The sequence below is a fragment of the Suncus etruscus genome, chromosome 3 (assembly GCF_024139225.1).
Source record: "Suncus etruscus isolate mSunEtr1 chromosome 3, mSunEtr1.pri.cur, whole genome shotgun sequence".
In the NCBI taxonomy this organism is placed as follows: Eukaryota; Metazoa; Chordata; class Mammalia; order Eulipotyphla; family Soricidae; genus Suncus; species Suncus etruscus.
In genome coordinates, this window is record NC_064850.1 from 132,693,657 (window position 1) to 132,710,859 (window position 17,203).

Here is a 17,203-nt window from a genome sequence, read left to right on the forward strand (position 1 = left end):
AAATGAAGTGATTTTTCCCATTTAGAATTTTAACCTTAAAGTGAGATTCAGAATTTCTCGGAAGTTCCTAGGCATATAAAATCTACATTTGCATATATTATTTCCCCCTAGAGGTATTTTTTATAGCATTAGAAGATTATAGAAAACACATGACATGCAGTTAATGCCTTTTAGTAATGCCTTTCTCTCTTTACCTGATCTTCTTTTGAGCTGTGCTCCTGGTAGTTTATGATATTTAGGCTAGTTCACATCAATGCATCTACTATTTAAAAAAAACACCTTTATTTTAAACTTCTTTTTCACTTTTTTTTTTTACTAATTTGACATACATCTCTAAAAACATAAGATTTGCTGTGGCAAAACGAAATGATCTCTAAATACTTCTACCTATTCCTTCATTAGGTGTTGACAACCTGCTGTAACCTAGTAACAGGTCACAAGAGAAATTCCACTACTGTAAAGCTGAATAACTTTAAAGGCAGCAGACTGCCTTTCATCCACTGAGCATAAATAGATAAATTTTTCCTCAACCTGAGAATGCCCCAGGGATTCTAGACCATAATGCATCTCCCTATGAACTCCCCAGTAAGGGATCATTATGAGGAGAATACAGAAACAAAGCAAAGCTTCGATGCTCTGGTAGACTGAGCATTTTTAGCACAGCTGGTTGTGGATTATCTTGCTATGGATGGAATCCCCAATATTCTTTCCTTAAGATGGGCAAAGAGCCAGAACTGAGAACACAAATGCCAACACTCTGTCGCCATCTTCTGTCATTAACAAGAAATAAAATACTCAGGAATTTTCAAACGTAACTGCCAATACTATTTTTAAATAGCTACATAAAGTTTCAAATAAATGAGATTAATCAAATAACAAGCAAGCACCTATAGAGGTGACTATGTACAGGTACTATTATCGAGACACTGTATTTACCTGTTTATATAGCCTTATTCATAGCCCTCCTGTAGTGAGAGAGGTAAAACATTTGCTGCCATTTTGTTGATAAAATTGAGGATGGGGAATAAAAGGTCTTTCCACTGAATTAAGTAGGACATTCAGGATTTGAACCTTGCTCTAAACTCTGTACTCATAGTAATTATATTTTTCTGACTACTTATGTGAAAGGTTTTTCTTTTTAATTGAAATTCAGGCATATTTCTAATGAGAAGTGAGTCAAAACCTGTAAAAATACTGTGAAAATGTGAATCCAGAATTATTTTGAGGATCATCTTGGCCACCTGCCTCTACATTGGGTATCTTGGAATGTGACAGAGAACTTGATAAAATAAGACACCTGTCCAAGTTCATAACTTTACATTGTCAGACCTAAAATTTGAATCTGTACCTCTAAACACTGTCAAGAGCCTTCATGTGGTACCAGATGTTCCTAAGAAATGCTGTCAGAGTGCATCTTTGTTGCTTAGAATAAATAGTGATTTTTCTGTTGTCTTCTTAGGAGGGCCTCACATCAAGGTACAGTTCCAAGCTTTGCACCTCATGGTTATGACACTGCCTGATGCCAACAGGGACACAGCCCAGGTATGTTGCTCTCTACTATCATTGCTCATCAACTCTTATTGGTCAGAAAGGAAAGATAAAAGCAGATTTGACAACTTCCTAAGTCATCTAAGTGTGTGCAGAAAATCATGTGCTTCTCTGTGTCCTCCTTGCTGTTGCTCTGAACAAACAGAAAAGACTATCCAAAGAATCGTCTTCCAACAGTTATTCTGTTCCTTCAATCTATAAAGAGGTATGGAGGACCTGCTAGGTGCCAGGTGGTAGGTTCAAGTTATTAGGTGAAGAATAATCATAATAAAAGATTTGAAAGGAGTGTCAAATAAACGAGATTATTGTGTAAGATGTAAAATATCAAATTCTATTTTTGGTTCTCAGAATTGTTGGTCCTCAGCTACTAGTTAAAATACCCTCAATGAAATTTGAAATGGCTGATTTCAAGAAATTTCTGAAATGTTCTTGTCTTATTATGTCATATCATTGTCATATATGTCATAATAATGTTACAAAAGTTCCTTTTGATTTATTATTTATTTGTAGTGCCTGATGTTGAACCAGAACCTCATACATCCTACCTAATAGGATGATGATGTTCTGTGAATTGGGAAGATTAAGCTCATAAAAGTGACTTATTGGGCCAAAGAGATGGCTCAGAAAATTAGAACACATACTATCTATGTGGGAGTTCTAGGTTTAGTCCTGGCACTTATGGTCCCCATACCCCACCCTCACCTCAAAAACAGAATAGAGTTACTCGATAGTCCTCCATTATAAATATATCTCCATTAATTATCTCTCCATTAATTTCAGACTCATTTCTTTACTACATGTGGTAAATAACATTTTTGGTGGGGTGTCTGTGTGTTTAAGTTGTTGGAAATTGAGTCCAGAGCCTCATGTATATATACAAGGCAAATGTTGTACTGCAAAGCTACAATTTCCAAATGTCTTACCATTTTTATAATGATTCTGTATTTGTTATAAGTAAAGTTGGAGTTGGTAATCTTTGAAATGAAATTGAGGTAATGATCTGGAAAGAATCATTCATTTTGAGACCAGTAAACATAATGCTGAAGACAAAGATGATTTTTAGGGCAACCTCTTACTGCACATATCAAAATGCTGAGGACTTTTTCTTCTTAGTAGAATATCATAGCCATTTACGTTGTCTTCCACCCAAGGTCAAGATTGGCTGTGAAATAATAATATCTGTTTCCAATGAAATTGGGTAATTTTTCAAAAGCTGAAGTAATAGTGATGATAGTGATGTTCCCTTTTACTGAAAATAACACATCTGCTATTGGTATCTAGGTCAAATATTTTCATGTCTGAGGATTCAGCAATTACCAAGTAATTCAAAACATTTCTAATATTCTAATAGAAGATCCTCAAAAGTTATTTTATTTCATGTTGTTTTACACACACACACACACACACACACACACACACACACTTTTTTCACCTAGTATAAAATGTGCATGGGACTAAAATCAAAGCTAAAATAAAGATTAAGAGCTTGAGTCAAAACTCAGGCTTCTTCTAAAAAAAAATTCAGGCTTCTTTGAATAAAACCTTGGTGTTGAACTTAATAAATTAATGCTGGGCAAAGCTATTAATCCTTTTTCACCTCTTTAGGCAACACTAATCATACTACTTTCATAGACTTTAGAATAATGACAAAATGAGGGGGCCGGAGAGATAGCATGGAGGTAAGGCATTTCCCTTGTATGCAGAAGGTGGTGGTTTAAATCCCAGCATCCCATATGGTCGCCTGAGCCTGCCAGGAGCGATTATTGAGTGTAGAGCCAGGAGTAACCCCTGAGTGCTGCTGAGTGTGCCTCCCCCACAAAAAAAAAAAGAATAATGACAAAATGAACTGAGAATAATACCATGTTCATAATCAATCCTCAAATAAATGTTAACAACTATTATGGTTATATGAGGTCCATTTTCTCAAGACAAATATTGTAGTAGATTTAGATTTAGGGAGGCAAAGAATATCTTTTTGATAAATTTTACAAAGTTCTAATAAACACTATAGTTGGTTTACTCTGCCCAACTTTTTCATCTTTCTTTAATTTTTAATTTCTTAAACCTGCCAACTTACGTAAGTATTTCCTTTTTGTCTGAGAATTTCAAAATTGACATTTTATATGAAAAGAATACCCTAAAACGAATGTTTAAAGTTTACTGGGGGTGGGATACTCATATTCACTTTTTCCTTTTGCTTTTTAGTGGGTTTTTCTCTTTTTAAGGAAATAATAGTTTTCAGTAGTTACGTTTTAAATTAAGGGTGTTTCTTTTTTAAATAATTTTTATTTTGACCAAAGTGGATTACAAATCTTTCACAGTAATATTTTAGGTACTAAATTAAGGGTGTTTTAAGAATTTTTTTTCCTTCAAAAGAAATTGAATTTTATGTTTATTTGAGCAGCAACCGTCTATTTCTAGTTTACTTTTTAATTTGACTATTTGTCAAATTGTGTAGGCTAAAAGCAAATAGGGAAATGCAAACCATTACGTATGGAGGCACCGATTGTACTAAGCTACATTACAAATCTACTTTTTTGAAGCAGAGAATTAGCATCTGTTTCTGAATCCTCAGCACTTTTAAGCAACTGAAAGATAAATGTGACACATTTAGACATTCTATACTTCTGACAGTTTTGTTAATGGGTAGAATGGGTGAACAGAGTAATGAAAGATAGTTAAGAGTGCTTTTTGAAGTTTCATAATAGTGTGATGCATTTCTGTTTTCGTAGGCTCTCATGACATTCTTCAATAAAGTGATTGCTAACGAATCAAAAAACCGAATGAGTTTATGGAACATTTCAACAATAATGGCACCAAACCTTTTCTTCAGCAGAAGCAAACATTCCGATTATGAAGAATTACTGTTAGCAAATACTGCAGCCCACATTATCCGCCTAATGCTGAAGTACCAAAAATTTTTGTGGAAGGTGAGTATTGCTGTACTTACTGTAATTGATGCTTTCCTCAAATTTACCAGCATCAGAAAACAGACTCTCAAAGCAAGCAGGGCCCAGTGATGTGGAAATAAAATGTAAGAAGGGGCCAGAGCAATAGCACAGCAGTAGGGTATTTGCCTTGCACATGGCCAACCCTGGGATGGACTGGGTTCTATTTCCAGCATCCCACATGGTCCCTCGAGCCTACCAGAAGCTATTTCTGAGTGCAGAGCCAGGGGTAACCCCTGAGTGCTGGCAGTATAGCCCAACAACATAAATAAATACATGTTAATATTTTTTAAAAACATTTAAGAAAAAGAGAATAAAAGAAGATGGTTTCAGGTCTCTTTATGCATTCTTTACTAGCTATATTGAAACATCTTCTAATGGAGGACCCCAGTTGAAGACATTTTTTCTTCTCATCCAAGCGTGATCTTTTTCTCTAGGTTCCAGCTTTCCTCATCACTCAAGTCAGAAGAATGAATGAAGCCACCATGCTATTAAAGAAGCAAATCCCAAGTGTCAAAAAGCTGCTAAGGAGGAAGACCATAGAACGAGAGGTAATGACGATAAATGAGGGTACAAATAGGATTACCAACCATATTTTTATTTCTCAGGCTTAGATGCAAAGAAAGATGATTCTATTCTCATCATATTCTCACCAATACTTGTTCTTATTAGAATCATTTCTTTGAAACTTCCTAGTGGGTATAAGTGCAATATCATTGTTTTTGTTTTGATTTGTAATCACCCTGATGTAGTCATCTTTGTTGTGAATATTAACCACTTGTATATCTTAGAGAAATGTCTCTCCAGAGCCTTTGCATATTACTCGGTCTCTAATTACTAAGGTATGACATTTATTTATGTATTTATGTATTTATCTTTACCCCCCCTCCCCAGTTGGAGATCCCAATTCATAGAGTTGTCAGGATCTCCTCAATGCTTTGTGAAAGCACTGGGGTTTGAGTTCTTAGCCTTGTGCTTGCTACTATTGCAAATGAAATTAACTTTCTTAAAAGTTTTGTTTATTAATCATTAATATATCAAAATGCAACCATTTTTGTACATTTATATTTATCATACAATTGTGCTGAACTGGGCCCGGAGAGATAGCACAGCGGCGTTTGCCTTGCAAACAGCCGATCCAGGACCAAATGTGGTTGGTTCGAATCCCGGTGTCCCATATGGTCCCCCGTGCCTGCCAGGAGCTATTCTGAGCAGACAGCCAGGAGTAACCCCTGAGCAATGCCGGGTGTGGCCCAAAAACAAACAAACAAAAAAACAATTGTGCTGAACTTATTATACAATCTTTGTTTCGTGTATTTAGATTCTTTAGGATCTTATATGTGTTCATGCTATCTGCAAACAGTTATTGTTTTCCTTTTTCCTTTCCTATCTGTATGCCTTTTCTATTTCTTGTTTATTTGACCTGGTTGAAATTTTCAGTAGAACATTAAGTAAGGAGACAAGACAGAGATTGTCTTATTCTTACTCTTAATTGGTAAACTTGAAGTTTCAGCATTAAGTTTGATGTTATCATAGATAAATTCTGTTTATCTATTTGAGAAAACTTCATTCTGTTCTTTATGCTTAAGTGACATTTCTAAGCATGAAAGGATGTCAAATTATGTCAAACCCTACTAAAATGAGCATTGAGTTTTTTCTTCATCCTACTAACATGGTTGTGCTTCAGTATAGATATGTTGAGCTAGCTCTGCATATTTTAGGATAAATCTGTGGGTTAGAGTATAAATATTAGTTTGAATGTGCTGCTGGATAAGTTCTAATTTTTTTAGGACTTTTTTTTAAATCCCCCCCAAGCAGCACTCAGGAGGTCTCAGAGACCATCAATAATTCTCAACCAACCAGATTGGCAGATAAATGCAAGGGTTATGAAATGCAAGCTGTTTAGGCCCTGTGGTGCAGAGGATCGTAGCTGGGAATCTCCTGTTCCATACCTGGTGGTGCTTGGGGCCTTCAGGGCTGCCCATGGTGACTCTTGGGGAATCATGTGGTGCTGGGCAAAGACGTTAGAGACTTTTGTTAGCATCTGTTCACATATATGTGTGGCAAAAAATTTTGTAAACTGTGCAATGTTATGTGTATGTCACCTATTTTCATGTTTTAGTTATAGAATAAAGAAGGTATTAAGAATATAAAGGTGTGGGGCCGGAGAGATAGCATGGAGGTAAGGCGTTTGCCTTTCATGCAGGAGGTCATCGGTTCAAATCCCGGCGTCCCATATGGTCCCCAGTGTCTGCCAGGAGCAATTTCTGAGCCTGGAGCCAGAAATAACCCCTGAGCACTGCCGGGTGTGACCCAAAAACCAAAAAAAAAAAAAAAAAAAAAAAAAAAAAGAATATAAAGGTGTTGGGGCCGGAGAGATAGCATGGAGGTAAGGCGTTTGCCTTTCATGCAGGAGGTCATCGGTTCGAATCCCGGCGCCCCATATGGTCCCCTGTGCCTGCCAGGAGCAATTTCTGAGCCTGGAGCCAGGAATAACCCCTGAGCACTGCCAGGTGTGACCCAAAAACCAAAAAAAAAAAAAAAAAAAAAAAAAAAGAATATAAAGGTGGGGCCGGCGAGGTGGCGCTAGAGGTAAGGTGTCTGCCTTGCAAGCGCTAGCCAAGGACCTCGGTTCGATCCCCCGGCTTCCCATATGGTCCCCCCAAGCCAGGGGCGATTTCTGAGCGCTTAGCCAGGAGTAACCCCTGAGCATCGAATGGGTGTGGCCCGAAAAACCAAAAAAAAAAAAAAAAGAATATAAAGGTTATGGCTACTATTAAAGAAAAGTACTTAATAGTGAAGAAATTTTTTCTTTAATTCTAATATGCTATATAATATTTTTATTTTTTATCTTTTAAAAAGACAATTTTTGACAGATTCCAGCACTGCATTTATAATTTTGGAAAAACTATAAAATGAAAATTGATTATTATGAGTCTCTCTTTCTCTCTCTTCTGTTTGTTTTGGGGCAACACCTGGCAGTGCTCAAGCTTACTCCTGTCTCTGCACTGCAATCATTCTCAGTAATGAGAATGCTCAAATGCTCAGTAGACCATTTGTGGTGCCAAGGATTGAACCTGGGGTTAGCAACTTGCAAAGCAAATGTCCTACCCACTGTACTATTGTTGTAGCCCTTCAGACTTCCTCTTTTAATAACTAAAATGTTACCAGTGACAGTATATGTACACAAAGGAAAGTTCCTTCTAGAGCAATACTGAGCACATATTATCAAAAATGGTTAAGGTTAAGTATTCTTCCTTTTTTTAGATATTGATTATATTATTATTTAACATATCTAAAGCAGTGGCCAGTATCTTGCTTTACTCACTTAGGAAATCACAGGTGATTTATTATAGATTTATAAATTTGCTTATCATAATCTAAATTAGTGGCCAGTATTTTGCTGTTGAAATGTATGCATTGGTGAATAGACCTGTAAATGTTATTTCTCACAAATTAAGTTTATTAAGAAGATAAAATTATAGATTAGGTTAATTTGCACTGCATTTTAAATATTTTAAATACGCATGACCTTTAAAATTGACAAATATTTCCAAAAGCTTTTTCACAAGGATGTATTAATGTTTGCTTCTAGCAGCAGAATATGCTTTTCTCAACATTAATCCTAAAATTAAAATTAACTATTTTATTTAGTTTACAAGCCCCAAGACTTCAAAGGTACTACAAAAGTCACCTTCTTCAAGAAGAATGGTAAGAAAATAATTTTTCTCCCTAATGATTCTCCTAATAGCACAGTCTCCTTTTTCTCTACCATATTTGTATATAATTTGGGTCATGAAACTTAAAACTCCCTGTTTTTAGTATGGCAGATGAAGAAATGTTATAGAACCTCCACTGTTAATTCAAAATATGTGACTACACAAATGTGTACAGTACAGGAAGTGATAGGTAAAATCTGACTACACAGTTACATATTTACTACACTTGATCTTAGCCAAAAGACTGAGAAGCGATCAAAGTTACATTTTTAATGATGTCTATAGTAGGGATTTAGAGAGTTGTGGAGAGCTAGAAAAGGAAGACAGATATGAACAAATGTATGTTTTAAAACTGCACCCAAGTCTCTTCTTATTCAGTTCATTCTCTCCACAGTCAGTTTCCTAGTATTGCTTTAACAACACAAGTCTGGTGGCTTAAATAAGAAGCAATCTGTTCTCTCACAGTTCTGGAGTTGGAAAGTCCAGGAGCATGTGGGAGCTTAGTTGGTTCTTGCTGGGAGAAGGACCCATTCATGGACACATTCATGTCTTTTAGTTTTTTTAACTGAATCTTCATGAATTACAGAATTACAAAAATATTAATGATTGAGTTTCAAGCTTACAGTGTTCCAATAGCAATCCCTTCACCAGTGTCTATACCATTCACCTCAGACCTCTTGGTAATACTCACAGCTCTTGCTTTTTATTTATTTTGTTTATTAGGCACATAACTCTAGTCATCACCTCTGTTTTGAGGTGCAAGCAAGCACGCACACTTGTGTGCATGTTGCCTGTTTGTGTGTGTGTGTTGTGTGTATATTTTCTTATAAAAACATTAGTCATGTTGGATCGCAAGCCTACCCTTTTCCTTTGTCAATGCCAATGACAAAGCCAATGCCAGTGCAGTGATCCTACTTCCAAGTACAGTTATTTTATCAGGCATGGACTCAACCTACATATATATTTTTTCAACTTCTCTCCCATTCCATTTTTTCCCTTCCTTGTTTTTGTTAGAGTCATGGTTGTGAATATTGAGGCTGTACATATACATACTTTGTCAGTGATGTGCTCACTGACACCACACATCATGTTGTAGTGCTCCCATATGCTGCCTCCATACACTCTGAGATTTGCACTTCTGTAGCTGCAGTACCAATACCAATACCAACATAATGTGTTCTCCAGAGTGAGTACACTTCGTTTCAACGGTTTTTTACTTGTTGGTTTGGTTTGGGGTTTTGTTTTGTATTTTTAGTAGTGTGTGTGTGTGTGTGTGTGAGAGAGAGAGGGGGGGGGTGGAGGGAGAGGGAAGGGGGGTGAGAAACTCTTAACATAATTTTCCTAAAACAGATGAGTTCACTCAAACTTCCCATAGCAAGAAGACCACCTTTTGAGAAGATGCAGATTTAAAAGTATTACCTATAGCCAAATGCTCAAAACAAATAGAAATTTATTAATCTGCAGAGACTGACATTTTTTAAACACTCAGAATTTTGTGAATGAGTTTTTCCAGTCAAACAGAAGTTTCTGTTAATTAGATAGCACTGCTCTTTGAATGTCTCATTTAGATGAGAGTTGCAAAGTCCCCAGGCCTGTCACAGAATTTAAAAAGCAAAGAATCTTCTCCAAATGCACTCTGCTCTTTGCTGTGTTATCTGCACACTTTGAAGCATCAAGTTTCAAGTCCCCACCTGCTTTAATTTTGGCTGGCTGTTCATTGCTGCTGATTCAAGAAAGAAGCCCCATATTTGAAAAGCCCCATTTCGTAATTGATCCTTAAAATTTTTTGTGGGTTGACCCAGAGTTATGCTTAATAAGGGGTAATTTTAGTGCACTGTTCTAGGGAAGGAAAGCACTGTCAAAGTCAATCAGCTTCACTGTACAGTTAGAGCTATACCTGTGGTAGCAGAGTCTTCGACTTAGTTTAATTGATGGTGAAACTCTCCTATTAAAAAGAAAGCCTGGATCCAGTTTACTATTTACAGTATCACTTATTTCAGTGTCTTTTAAAGTGCTGTCATTGAATAGATATTGATCCTAGTTAACATTTTTTTTCATCGGCAGTCTGATGTGCCAGAAGGAGTTATACGTGTCCATGCTCCACTTTTCTCGAAAGTGTCTATGGCCATTCAACTCAATAGTCAAACCAAAGCTAAAGACATCCTGGCAAAATTTCAAAACGAAAGCAGGTGAGTAAGAATGAATGAAGAACATGAGTGTTTATCAGATAAGTGACTCTATATACACCTTATATACATATTTAAATTTGGCCTTTTTGAAAGATTTGAACCTGTTAATCTGGGTATTTAACCAATAGATAAAGAATCAAAAAATGTTTAATTGAATTGTCAGCAAAATAAGTATATTTTAAAGGAATTTTATACATGGGATTTTGATACATATTTTTCTATCTTAGTAGCCTCATTTACTTGAATTTTACTTTTTATCACAATAAAATATAGCAGTTTAGTTTTTCTAAAAGTCTTAGTAGATTTTCAGGGATATCATTCTGGGCTCCACTGGGTTTTTATATTTCTATATCAAACTGAATTTATATGTTTTTGTAGATTTTGTAGCTATTTTCTTTTAAATATGCTAATAAATCTTGGGATTAGAATGATATTTACAAAAACAATTTTACATAGTTTCCAAAAGTCACCTAAAAGCTAGTAAATCATAATAATTTTTATTTAGTATGTTCCCTTAGGATAAATATTTTCCCTGAGGTTTTTAAAAGGTAAGAAATGAAGCACTTGTTTAAATATACCCATTAGAGAGTGCTTTAGTTTGTTGGTAACTAGTAAACAATGATGAATACCTTACGAATTTTCAAAGTAAATTATAAAGGACTAGGAATGCTGAGAAAGAAAAATGCCAGTTGCAATGTTTTTTTTTTTTTATATTACAAAGTTTCACTTATATCTAAAATTTCTAAATGAAAAACTTTGAGAAATGGAGGATTGTGATTACTAGGATTTGGGGAGGGGAGACCATAGAGGAGAGACAAATATGGTTATATAAAGCAAGGTCAACAGACATTGTGGGATTGGAACTGATTACTGTCTTGTGGTATAAACAAGAATCTGTGAAATTGTGTAGAACTAGATACAAATACAAATATGTAAAATGAGAAATCTAGGTAAAGGGGAATTAAATCATGTTTCCTAATTGTGACATTACAGTGTGTTTTGCAAGTGTTACCATTAGAGAGAATTGTGCAAAGATCAAATAATTTGATGAATAATTTTTAGAATTATATGTGATTCTATAACCCCTGGATGGGAAAAATCTGGCCCATGGTTCAGGCTAATGGAACCATGTTGTCTGGCCAAGACACACAATGGGATGAACAAGTCTACTTCTCGTAGGTTTCCCATAGTCCATCTGCCTGTTTGTATGGCCTGTGAATAATGCTTTAAAAATCCAAATGACCCTCGGCCAAAAAAAAAGGATCCTAACTACCGACCTAATTAATCAATTTACTAAACTGAGCTATTAGAGACTAGTATGGTGTTTTTCTTATTTTATTTCTGTTTTAGGTTAAGGGATGGGCACATGTGACAGTACTCAATGTTTACTAGTGGCTCTGCACTAAGGCATTACTCCTATTAGGAATCAGGAGACCATATAGATGCTGGAGATTAAATCAGAGTTGTCTGTGTACAAGGCAAGCACCCTGTCCAGTGTACTATCATTCTGACTTGCAGTATGGTGATTTTCTGTAAGTGTGGGCACAACAGTGGTGAAAGGCAAGTTAGCAGTTTCTAAGATGGTTCTTTTCAGATATTGGAGCTGGTTATTTGGAATAGCGACTCTATGGAATTCTTTAAATTCTGTGGTTATGAAATGTGCATGTAAAAGAATCAGGGGAAAGAGTTGACAAGAGTCAAACAAGTCAAATAAGAGCTCCAGACTTTTTTTGTTGTTCTGCTTTTGGCCTCTAATACCTAAAATACACACAGTTACTGCTAGACTGTTACAGAATTGAAATTACATTAAAGGGATGGGTACATCCAGTATATCGTAAGTTGCATACTTACAGAAAACACACACACACACAAGCACTCATGCACACCTACATCTGTAGTCTCATGTAGACTTGTAAGAGTTTCTAATAGCAAATAGACTCAGTGACTACAGATAGACTTAAAATTTATGTATAGTGTCTTCAAAGCTCTTTGCCTATCCACTTTCTTCTCTAAACAGGTTTCAATCTAAAACTTGTAAGCTGACACCAATTTTTGCCCTTTTCTCCAGTATTTGTTGACTGCCTGTTCAGTGCCAGTAGGGCCCATGCCATACACTGAGCTTTACCTTCACCCAGATAAAAAGCACGAGTTAGCCCTATGTTCACCCACACCCTGAATAGAAAGCTGGTCTTCTTTTTTTTTTTTTTTTGGTTTTTGGGCCACACCAGGCATTGCTCAGGGTTACTCCTGGCTGTCTGCTCAGAAATAGCTCCTGGCAGGCACGGGGGACCATATGGGACACCGGGATTCGAACCAACCACCGTTGGTCCTGGATCGGCTGCTTGCAAGGCAAACACCGCTGTGCTATCTCTCCGGGCTTGAAAGCTGGTCTTCTAACCCTAATTGGAAACGCTAAAGCAACACCCAGCAAGAAGTTCAGCATGTACCCCAACCTAGCCCTCACACTGAAACGTTAACAGTATGTAAGTCTGCCAAAATGTGAAGATTATATAAGATCCATAGTTTCATAATGTAACACCCAGAAAATGTTCATGAGAAAATTATTTATTACACAAAAATTTAGAAATTAACAACAGGAATGAGAACAGTTGATCAACAAATGTCAGCCCTAAACTAAATTAATTTTAGAACTATTGAAAAAGTTTTTATAGCAGCCATCAACCCCTCTCCCAATAAAAAGCATGTTTTGACAAACAATTATAAATCCTCTTGAAATTTCAAAATTAAAATTATATCAAAATATCACCAAAGAAATACACTTTCTTTTTAAACTGAAGACATTAGGGGCCAGAGCAATAGCGCACTGGTATGGCATTTGCCTTTCATGTGGCTGTTCAGGACAGACCTCAGTTCAATCTCTGGCATCTCATATGGTCCAGCAAGCCAGGAGCAATTTCTGAGAGCATAGCCAAGAGTATTCCTCTAAGCATCACTGAGTGTGCCCCTCCCCCTCAAAAACCCCAAGGCATTCCATCCCAGAATCTTTTCTATCCTTACCGTGGGATGTGCAATTTTTCTTCATTTTATTAACTCTCTCTCTTTCTCTCTGTTTCTTTGTTTCTTTCCATCTCTCTCCCAACCCCTATTCAAAACTATTCACATCATTTTTTTTTTGTTGTTGTTGTTCTTGGGTCACACCTGGCAACGCTCAGTGTTACTCCTGGCTCTACACTCAGAAATCACTTCTGACAGGTTCAGGGGACCATATGGGATTTGAACCACTGACCTTCTCTGCATGCAAGGCAAATGCCTTACCTTCATGCTAGCTCTCCAGCCCATTTTTTTTTTTTTATAAAAAAGTGGAGATTCTAGAACTGAATGCAATTACTAAAGTAGAACACTTGCTGTCTGATGTCAGGAGTAGAAATTATCAAGGATAGAATCAGTGAAATGGAGGACATATTAGTAATATTTATTTTATAGAGAAAATTGACCAAACAAAGAAACACAGCCTCAGAGGTTTATGGGAGTTTAGTAAGAGAGAAAATATATCATTGTGCAGCAGGTAGACTGCTTTGTTTATCTTGTATGCAGCCTATCTGGGTTAAATTACCAACATTCCTTAAGTGTAGAGCCAGGAGTAATCCTTGAGGATTGCAGATGTGACCCAAAGAAACAAAGAGCAAAACAAACAAACAAAAATATTTGACTGAATATTCAACAAAAACACCCTAAATTATAAGAAAAGAAAAGCATGCGCTTACAGGTTCAAGAAGCTATATGGAAAGCCAGAGCGATAGCACAACAGGTAGGGTGCTTGCTTTGCACACAGATGGTCCGGGTTCAATCTCTGGCATCCCATATTGTCCCCAGTTCACTGCCAAAAATGTCTTCTTAGCTCAGAGCCAGAAATAACTACTAAACATCACCAGGTGTGATTCCCCCCCCAATAAATAAATAAAATGGAGGATTAATGTTAAAGCCATCATCATTAACCTTATGAAAGATAAAGTCAGGGAAATAAAAATATTGGACTCAGTGAGAAGCCCTGCATTTTGTATAGTTGGTGCCAATTCAGGGCACAGTGGATTCTCATCAGAAACAACAGTGTCCAGAGGGAAGAGCATGACATTTTCTGTGTACTAAAAGAAAAGAACTATCAACCATGAACTGTATCAGCCAAAAATATCTACTTCTAGACATTCTTGTCTGAAGGCAAAGAACAGAAAGGAAATGATAATAGATCTTGGAACATCAAAAAAGAGAAAAATCAAAATGTATAAAAATAGGAGTAAATATAATAGATCATTTCACTGCTCATGCATTCTTTTCCTTTGGGGGGGGGGTACTCAGGAATTACTCCTGGCTTTGTGCTCAGAAAGTACTTGGGGATCCGGCGAGGTGACTCTAGAGGTAAGGTGTCTGCCTTGCAAGCGCTAGCCAAGGGAAGACTGTGGTTCGATCCCCCAGCGTTCCATATGGTCCCCCCAAGCCAGGGGCGATTTCTGAGCGCTTAGCCAGGAGTAAACCCTGAGCATCAAATGGGTGTGGCCTGAAAAAAAAACAAAAGAAAAGAAAAGAAAAGAAAAGAAAAGAAAAGAAAAGAAAAGAAAAGAAAAGAAAAGAAAAGAAAAGAAAAGAAAATACTTGGGACAGGCTCTAGGAACCATCTGGGATTCTGGGGATTGAATCCAGGTCAGCCACATGCAAGGCAAATGTCCTACCCACAGTGCTATCACACTGGCCCCAGCTCATGCATTTTTTAAATGATACCTGGTGATAGACACAAAAATTGCAATTAAAATTTAAAAATTTAAAAACTTCAATTTAAAATTAAAATGATATGGGAACTCAAATGTTTGAGAACAAAATGTATTTTGGAAAGCTAGAGTTTCACTACCCTCATGGTTTATGTTAGAGGAGCACTTGCATGCCTAGAAGAGAAAAAAATTGCTTTACAAATGAGAAATGTACACTCTCCTAGATTAATTGCAACAGTGATGGCCCATTGATAACATGAGCCCTTGATAAGATGTGATGAAAATGATATGTGATTCCTGCTATTTTTCTTCCAAGAATATGTAACACCCCTCTAAACATGAAAAAACATCAGAGATATCCAATTTAAAAAGTATTCTACAAACTGTTTGACCAGTCCTCAAATCTATTAGTCATTAAAAATGGCAAGGTTGAGAAACCTTAGAGGATTCTAAGGAGTCATAATTATTACACTAATGTCTCTTGTATTTCCATACAACAGAAATTTATTCTCATAGGAAGCCAGAAGTCTTAGATATGGATATCAACCCACTTAGCTCCTTCTGAAAATTTAGGTAGAAATTTCTGTGAGAGAAAATCTAGTATCTGGTGATTGCTTCTCTTCCCTATTGCTCTGGGTCTGTTCCCCTTTAATCAACAATGCCAGTGACTACTTAGAGCTCCCCTCTTTTCAGGAAGGAAAAAAATTATTCAGCATCCCCTTGGAAATCTTCATTCTTTTTTATTTTTTTTTTAATTTTTTTTTTCGGGTCACACCAGCATTGCTCTACATTCAGAAATTGCTCCTGGCAGGATCGGGGGACAATATGGGATGCCGGGGATTTGAACTACCATCCTTCTGCATGCAAGGCAAACGTCCTACCTCTATGCTATCTCTCTGGCCCCGGAAATCTTTATTCTTTAAATGAAGCACAGATAGCACCACACCTAATGCTTTGGCACCTCCTGATTGTTTTAGGGGTTTAAAAGGAGTAGCACAGGAAGTACTGTTCACTTTGAGAAACACTGATTTACAGCATCCCTTAACTCCAGGATGATCTAGAATGAAATTTAGCCAATAAGATTCCTAATTGTTTACATATGCTAACAACTTCTATCCCAATGCGGTCCACTTAAACATCCAGGTCAATATGGCCATTGGGAAGGATTCTGTTCAACCAACTATAGTGACTTAATATAGTGTTATGTTCTAGATTGAACCCTCAACAGAAAACACAATCAGTCAAAAAATTAAACTAATCTAAGTAAAAACTGAATTTTTATTGAATTTTTAATGAATTTTTAGTTAATAATAATACATAAGTATTAGTTAATTGATGGCATAATAATGTTTGATGTTCTAAGATATAAAATAAGCAAGTTTTTGCTGAAAATGAAAAATTGAAAGACGTGGCTTGATTTCTCAAAAATTGCCAAGTTACAAAGAAAGTGAAATGATCATAGCTATAAAAGAAATTAAATCTGCAATTTAAAATTAAAAAATCTAAACCCAAATGGCTTTACTAAAGAATGCTGCTTAGCATTTAAAATGACTGGTATTGTTATCTGTTCCAAAACTGTAACTGTGCCTAGTTCATTTTGTGAATCTAGTGTTTCCCCAATGCCAAAACCAGAAAAGACCATAGGAAAGGCAAACAAAAGTATAAATGTTACCTCTTAAGTGAAATCCTAAAGTCATATTAGCCATTTCTACCCAACATACATTGAAACAAGTCAATTCCATAACCAAGTAGAATTTATTTCAACTTAGAATAATTCAACAGGGGCCAGAGCTTAGCAGGTAAGCTGTTTGCCTTGCATGCAGCCAACCCAGGTTTCATCACCAGCATCCCATATTGTCCCTTGAGCCCATTAGGAGTAATTTCTGAGCACAGAGTAACCCCTGAGCACTGCTGGGTGTGGCCAAAAAATAGAGTAATTAAACATTCAAATATCAATCAATATAATCTGCCAATCAGTTGTTAAAAACTCATTATTGTGTTCAACTAATAAAGAACAAACTTTTGACTAAACTGAACTATTACTCTTAATTTTTAATTCTCCTAAAAACTTTTTAAAT

The 17,203-nt window shown here is 36.4% G+C and overlaps 1 protein-coding gene across 1 annotated transcript in view; it reads left to right on the forward strand.

Annotated features, from left to right (window-relative positions):
* Positions 1–17,203, forward strand: part of ARHGAP28 (Rho GTPase activating protein 28) — a 189,430-nt gene that overhangs the window by 162,499 nt on the left and 9,728 nt on the right. The window contains exons 13-17 of the mRNA XM_049770195.1: positions 1,460–1,542; positions 4,281–4,478; positions 4,934–5,047; positions 8,151–8,207; positions 10,280–10,404. Of these exons, the coding sequence (XP_049626152.1) occupies positions 1,460–1,542; positions 4,281–4,478; positions 4,934–5,047; positions 8,151–8,207; positions 10,280–10,404 (577 nt within the window). The remainder of the gene's footprint in view (positions 1–1,459; positions 1,543–4,280; positions 4,479–4,933; positions 5,048–8,150; positions 8,208–10,279; positions 10,405–17,203) is intronic.